This window comes from Nicotiana attenuata, unplaced genomic scaffold, assembly GCF_001879085.1.
Source record: "Nicotiana attenuata strain UT unplaced genomic scaffold, NIATTr2, whole genome shotgun sequence".
Lineage (NCBI taxonomy): Eukaryota > Viridiplantae > Streptophyta > Magnoliopsida > Solanales > Solanaceae > Nicotiana > Nicotiana attenuata.
The window spans coordinates 10,586-18,071 of record NW_017673080.1 but is presented as its reverse complement, the minus strand read 5'-3'; the positions used below and the strand labels follow the sequence as shown (position 1 = coordinate 18,071).

Sequence of the window (7,486 nt, the reverse complement as noted above, 5' to 3'; positions counted from 1 at the left end):
ATGAACAGAAGGCAACGTTTCAGACCCCTGACAATAAGTCAAAGATACCTACTTGACTAAGGCCCAGTTGGCTTCATTCTCAACAATTCCAACCCACTAGATAACACTCTAAAAAGAATCTAACTTTCAAATGTTAACACTGTTTTTACACTATTAATATAATTAAATATGTTGCTTATAACATATTATATGTCTTAATTCTACTTATATTACCCATATTTTTAGATGACCTGATTGTGTAAAAAAACGACATTGCATAGAAGTTAAATTCTTACAAGAAATATTTGAGTAATGTATACTGCCAACATTAAAAAGTTTATATTATTAATGTATTTTAACCTGTTGTAGTAAATTATTTACTGGATTTCTGATTATCAAATAATTAGTTGTTTGGCCAATCTTCTAAATTCAGCTTATTTTTGAAAAAATATTTTTCTCAAAAAAACTACTTTTGGTAAAAAACAATATGTGTTTGACTAATTATTTTGAAAAGTACTTTGCGTATAAATTAGTATTTTGCCTAACTTCTAAAACGTGCTTTTAAGTGTATTATTCTCAAAACACTTCTTTTCCTTGTAAAAGCTTCACACAATTTTACTCTCCATTATAAGCAAAATGTGTCACTTAATACCGAGTACCTGTCTTTGTAGTTCATCTCAAACCGATGACGTAAAAGAAAAAGTGAAACCAGCGGAGAAGTTAAGTTGCTAGTATAAAAAGACGTCCAAAGCTAAAAATAATAAGACCCCGCCATTCTTCTTCAAAAGCAATTCACACACAAAGACACTACTAGTTCACATAAACTTGGCCCAAAATAGTAACTAGTTGGATATCATGGATAGCAAATGGTGTGAGAAAAGCTTGTTTAATTTGCCAGAAAGTCCAAAAGCGCCTATGGAATTTTTGTCAAGATCATGGAGTGCCTCTGCTTTGCAAGTTTGCAAGGCTTTAACTTCTTCTTCTCCTGCTCTTCTTCCCAAAGCTACCATTGCCAATTCCTCTGCTAATAATACTACTACTACTACTACTGCTAGTAGTAGTAGCAGTGTAATTACTATACCTGAGAATATCTCTGCTGAGGAAGAAGACTCTGCTAAACTTGCTGGAAATACCTTCTCTTTTGCTTCCTCTGCTACTTCGCAACTTGTTCTTGAACGCATTATGTCTCAATCTGTAAGTGCTCTTAATATAGTCCCCACATTTTTCTTCCACTTAGCAAAAAATTTGTTTATTTTCTACGAGTCTTTTAGTTATGCCAATGAAATTACATACTAACTGAAAACACAGAGAACGTATTGATCTTTACAGAGGATAAATGCAGCATATTAATCTTTTTAAACCTAATATTTTCCTTTTTGTTGGGAAATGGTTAGATGCATAATGGGCAGGAGATATCACCTTTAACTTCAGGAAGATTATCTCATAGTAGTGGACCTCTCAATGGTTCTCTAACGGAAGAAACGGATAGCCCTCCAGTCTCTCCTTCTGAGGAGTTTGAAGATGTTGTTAAGGTAATTAATTTCTCTCATTATTAGGTTTTTTTTCTATAATTAGTATCTTGATCACTTTATTTTGTTAATTAAAACAACCCCAAGTGCATATCTTTTTTGTCTTAAATGTTAGTAGGTCCATATAGTTATTAGTAGTTAATGATGATGGTTGATGTTTCTTTGATTGTGAGCTAATAGAAATAATTAAGGGGTTCCATCGGACCCAGCTTTTTCTAATGTTCTTCACAAGAAAAAGTTAAGAACATAATGCACTTTTGTTAATTTCGATATTCAACTTTTCTTGCTTTACATACAAGGATGCTTTGCCGTCTAATCAGAGTCACCTTTTGACTTCGTTTGTGGAATAACTCTACACAAAAGGCGAAAAAGAAAAAAGAAAAAAGAAAAAGATGTTAAGTTTGGTTTTATACGAGACCAAGCAGAAAGTAAAACAAAAAAAAGTGAAACCAAACTTATAAAGAAGTTAACTTTGGTTTTATACAAAGATCAAGAAAGTAAAACAAAAACAAAAGTGAAACCGAACTTTCATAGAAAAGGCAAAGGGAACGTAATGGCCCTCGACCGATGTTCAGGGAACTCATTTCCTCGTTGGTCTGGCTAGAATATAAAAATAAATTTAACTTAAATTACATGCATTGACACTGTAATTTCATATTTTTCATACGAGTTTAATGGTAATTATTTTTTGCGTAACTTTATAGCATAAATTTTTCTTAAACTTAAACTTGATAGGAATTACGTACATCTCCCCTCTTGAAATACAACATTAATAGCCATGACTTGGTAAAAGCCATTGGATTTTAGACCGAAACACTTTGGTTTATTCAATAGTGGAATCTCGTAATAACAGAACCTGATCTACAAAATGTACCTCATACGTTGTTACTATGTAGCACGTGAAGATGTCATGGGTAAACTAGGCGAAATTAAATTTGCTTGCACAAGAATATACAACAAGTTAGATTCAAGACGACTGAGATCTTATGCTGCAGTTTCCTATTTTAGTTGCCCATCATCAGGACAGAAACTTTTGGAAAGACTAGTGGAGTGTGTAAGTGGTAAATTGATGCTCTCTGTCAATCTTTATCATATATTGTCATTGCTTCCAAGTTTCAGAGTTCTGGCTTATTTGTTTAGTTTCCCATCAAGATTTCCATTCTAATGTAAAGCTAAAATTTTCCACTCTCCTTCAAGATTTACCTTTTTGATGTTATTTACATAGCATTGCCATTTTATTAGAGGCAAATTCAGGAACCATTAGATCCCAAGATTCTTACTACAGAATAAATTAAACATTTAAAATCATGGGTTCAAAATTTACTATCTTTTGAAATTTTAGTGATTTTTATGTATATATTTATATTTCGTGTAAAAAATGTTGGATTCAGCTGAACCCGTTAATTATTACTCCCTCCGTTTCATATTAGATAAGGTAGCTTGACTCGGCACGGAGTTTAAGAAAAAAGAAGAATGTTTTTGAAACTTGTGGTCTTAAAAGTTTAAGGGGTAAAAGGTTTGTGGGGCCATGACATTTCTGTGGCTATAAAAGCTTTTCATTGAGGATAAATGGGTAATATGAAAAGTTTAAAGTTGAATTATTTCCAAATTTAGAAATGTATCATTTATTTTGGAACAAACTAAAAAGGAATGTAGCTCATCTAATACGAAACGGAGTGAGGGAGTATATGCTATATCCGCCACTGAGTCCTTCATTCTCTTATATGAGTGCAGTACTTGAAAGCAAACAACACTCTGCAACCATTATTCACAAACGTTAGAACAAACGGATACAGTGGAACTGCAGGGCTTGCACCCAACACGCCTGGTGGTAAGACAGTAGGGAGATGGTTAAAGGAAAGGAGGGAAAAAAAGAAAGAAGAGAGCAGAGCCCAGAACGCACAACTTCATGCTATTGTTTCAGTAGCAGGAGTTGCTGCTTCAGTGGCTGCAATTGCTGCGGCCACTGCAGCAGCATCGTCCACAGGCAAAGATGAGCAAATGGCAAAGACGGATGCGGCTGTTGCTTCGGCAGCAATGCTAGTAGCTGCACAGTGCGTGGAGGCTGCTGAAGCTATGGGAGCTGACCGTGACCATCTTATGTCAGCAATTAGCTCTGCTGTCAATGTTCGTTCTCATGGGGATATATCAACTCTTACTGCTGCTGCCGCCACAGGTAAATTAAACATCTCATATGAAAGCAGAGTCACCATTTTTTCATTGGCTAATTTACAATTTTAAACTTCAACTTGATAATTACAAAGGTAATTTGACTATTAAATCATTTAATGACTGGATTTTAATGATGTGACACATTGTCGGTTATATAATAGTGGTAGTTATACATGTCACAAAAGTTGATAAATCATTTATCCTCTTGACTTTTAGCCCTACGCAACACTGAAACCTGAGCTTCTATCGAGTTTAGCTTCTATACACTAACACTACAATTTTTTTTTTTTACACAATCAGATCATCCAAAAAGTAAATACAGGTAATCGTTTATAAAAAGTACTTCTAGGACTAGTAACCTAGAAAATAAGGCAGATTTATCAGCTACAGCAAGTTAGAATACACTGGGTATAATAGTTATTTACATTATCCGTATATATAAGTTAAGTCCAATCTCATATAGTCCTATTTTTATTTTCAGCTTTACGAGGAGCTGCGACATTAAAGGCTAGAGCACTGAAGGAAGTATGGAACATTGCAGCAGTAATTCCAATAGAAAAGGGAATTGGCGTAGGCACAGTTAGAAACAGTGACCAAAATCAGACTAATAGCAATAATTACTGCGAGGGACTTGACATTGAAGAGAACTTTTTGGGTGTTTGTAATCAAGAATTGCTGGCTCGGGGTCGTGAGCTACTCAAGAGAACGCGTAATGGTAATTGCACAAATTCCTTGACACAAAATTGAAATGCCAAAAATCTGTCCCATTTTTTCCTATGTAACTGTGTCTATTTGTTGGACGTTTCAGGTGATCTTCACTGGAAAATAGTCTCTGTCTATATTCATCGAAGCGGAGAGGTAAGCATCGTAATTTAACATGTTATAGCATGTCTTTTAAGATAAACTCTAGTTAATATGTTTTAAAAAGTATTTAAGTATTTATGTTTCCCTATTTCACAGGTGATGCTGAAGATGAAAAGCAAACATGTGGGAAAAACTATCACCAAGAAAAAGAAGAGTACGTCCTAATAATTTTGATATGTTATATCAAAAGAACTTCCAATTGGGACACCCAATTAATGACTTGAAAATTAATTTATGTGGGTGCATGCAGATGTAGTACTAGAAGTATACAAGGATGTACCAGCATGGCCAGGAAGGCATTTATTTGAGGATGGAGAAAAGCGTCGATATTTTGGACTAAAGACAGAAGTACGAGGTGTGGTTGAGTTCGAATGCAAAAATCAAAGAGAATATGAGATGTGGACTCAAGGTGTTTCAAGACTTCTCTCTATGGTTGCTGAGAGGAAGAAGAGATTTCAGAACTAATTAATTAAAGGCCAAATAGATTCACTTCTTCAAGTGAGTACACCATCAGTTTTAATTAATTAGGTACTACTTACTTACGTACTAGTCAGTGAGAACATGAAGGTAGAAATGTATAAAAGTTTTGATGTGCTTGTGAAAAACATTCTAAAACTTATGCATGTATTATAAGTATTCTCTTTGTTTAGACCTCGAAAAAACATTGTGATTCCTAGCACAAATTGTTTATTAAGATGTAGGGCACTATTTGTCACGATTCGGAATTTCCACCATCGGGACCGTGATAGCGCCTAACATTCCACTTGCTAGGCAAGCCAATGTTAAAATATTATCAAGTCAAACCTTATTCAATTCAATAAATAACAGTAAATGAGCCAAAGTGAAACACAACGAGTGCGGAATAATATAATAACTTCATCATTTACTACTACCCGGATCTGGTGTCACAAATTCACGAACATTCTAGGATTCACTACAAGTAAAAGTCTGAAAGAAATACAACTGCTTGAACGAAAGAAACAGTAAAATAGAAGAGATAGACGGGGACTTCAAGGTCTGTGAACGTCGACATATCTACCTCGAGTCTCCGGTGGTCCGGTCCGAGCTGCTATGCCTCTCGATCAACTGGGACCAATACCAAAATCTGCAGAGGAAGTGCAGAGTGCAGTATCAGTACAACCGACCCCATGTACTGGTAAGTGTCAAGCCTAACCTCGGCGAAGTAGTGACGAAGCTAAGATAAGACACCCACAAATAAACCTATGCAATTTAACAGTATATGTACGAAGATAACGATAAATAAAAGTTAGACAATAATATCGGGAGGGGGACATGCTGAGGGGATCACAAGATAAAGAACCACAGCAATAATAAGAACTTGATCAACCAATATACCTTAAACAGATAGAAACAAGTAAACATAGTAAAGGAAAATGCACGGCATCACCCTTCGTGCTTTTACTCTCAACCTCACCATATGAAACAATAGAAACAACACGACATCACCCTTCGTGCATTAACCCTCTCATAACATGGCACGACATCACCCTTCGTGCATTAACACTCACAACACGGCACGACATCACCCGTCGTGCATTAACACTCACAAATATGACACAGCATCACCCTTCGTGCATTAACACTCTCCCTCACCATAAAGCAATGAATAATAACAACATGGAGATATAAATAACAAGAACAAGTCTTACTTCAACATTTGGTTCCACAATACCAATCTCACTTTAAATCAATGCTCAGTGTTGATACCCAATTTTCCCCTCATATTTTTAAATTGTATATATATACACTTTCATAAATAGTATATTTGCATCATTGTTTAATTTACGAAATTCATGTAAGCATTTTTCATAATTTTTCAAAATGTTTAGAGCTCTAAAATGTTCTTGCATTTTAATATCTAGTAATTATCCTTTAAATTATCTTGTGATAACTTGGTTACCTAAAATACTTATTTTGCACCTATAATATATGTTTCAAACATTTTATTTCATTATGTGTAATTACACTAGCATTTTTAAGCTATTTTGTCTAATGTTGCAATAATGACCTATATTCACACAAATGCCCGCTATTTTATATTATTTTATGCCAAAATAGCATATTTATATTTTTGCAATATAAAGTTATTATTTTAAACATTTCAGGGCGTAAATAATATTTTATTTAATTTATTAAGTATTTTAATAAATTATTTTTTGATAAATTTTGGGTATTTAAATAATAGCCTTTCCTAACCAATTTTGGACCACGTTAGCGACCCAAAACTACCCAAAACTTAGCCAATCCGCCACAGCCCAAACCAAACGACCCCTAACCCAAAAACCCGGTCGGTACCCATTTCTTTAACCCGCCCCAGTCCCATTTTAAAATCCTGGCCGTTGATCTCTAAGATGAACAACCTACAATTAACCTACCTTTTATTACCCAACCCTAAACCCTAATTCCCCATTCTTTCTAAACCGCCGCCCTTAAACGCTCTCAACGTCTCTTTTCGTCTCTGTCAAACCCTAGTTGTCTCACCCCCAAATTCCCTCTCCTAATCCCGTTGATAATGAGATTTTACCATTATTTGCTTACCATATTTGGCTTCCTTTGGTACTGGTTACTCGACTTTGGTATTACTTAGGTATTTGCCTAATTTTGGCAAATACCACCTCTATATTGGACGAGAATCGACTCAATCTTGAAGATTTGTGTGATATTCCATCCATATACGCGGATGAACTGGATCCTCCATACCAGTTGCCCGATTTCGAGTTTGAAACCCTAACTAGGGTTTGGAGTTTGATACTTTTTCCTTTTCTGTTGTTTTACTGACTTGCATGCGAGATTTCTCCCTTTTCTTCGTCCGTGTTTACTCCATTTCTTTCCTTACTTGTGTTCAATCAATTATTTTCCTTGTTTGTGCATCTGATTTTACGACTATATAAACCCCTCCCCCCATTCCCTTTAAACAGACC

At 35.1% G+C, this 7,486-nt stretch overlaps 1 protein-coding gene across 1 annotated transcript; it reads left to right on the top strand.

Annotated features, from left to right (window-relative positions):
* Positions 1–642: 642 nt before the first annotated feature.
* Positions 643–5,193, top strand: LOC109215389 (VAN3-binding protein-like). The gene is made up of 7 exons (XM_019379450.1): positions 643–1,173; positions 1,374–1,511; positions 3,243–3,684; positions 4,162–4,395; positions 4,489–4,538; positions 4,641–4,698; positions 4,795–5,193. The coding sequence occupies exons 1-7, from the start codon at positions 835–837 to the stop codon at positions 5,007–5,009; spliced, it is 1,476 nt and encodes a 491-aa protein (XP_019234995.1). The 5' UTR covers positions 643–834; the 3' UTR covers positions 5,010–5,193.
* The last annotated feature ends 2,293 nt before the right edge of the window (positions 5,194–7,486 follow it).

What these genes read in the sequence shown, in the direction of transcription:
- LOC109215389 (XM_019379450.1), top strand. Translation starts at nt 835, where the DNA reads ATGGATAGCAAATGGTGTGAGAAAAGCTTGTTTAATTTGCCAGAAAGT. An exon ending in AGTTTGAAGATGTTGTTAAG is followed by an intron (nt 1,512 to 3,242) that starts GTAATTAATTTC and finishes ATATGAGTGCAG; the next exon opens with TACTTGAAAGCAAACAACAC. An exon ending in ACTCAAGAGAACGCGTAATG is followed by an intron (nt 4,396 to 4,488) that starts GTAATTGCACAA and finishes TGGACGTTTCAG; the next exon opens with GTGATCTTCACTGGAAAATA.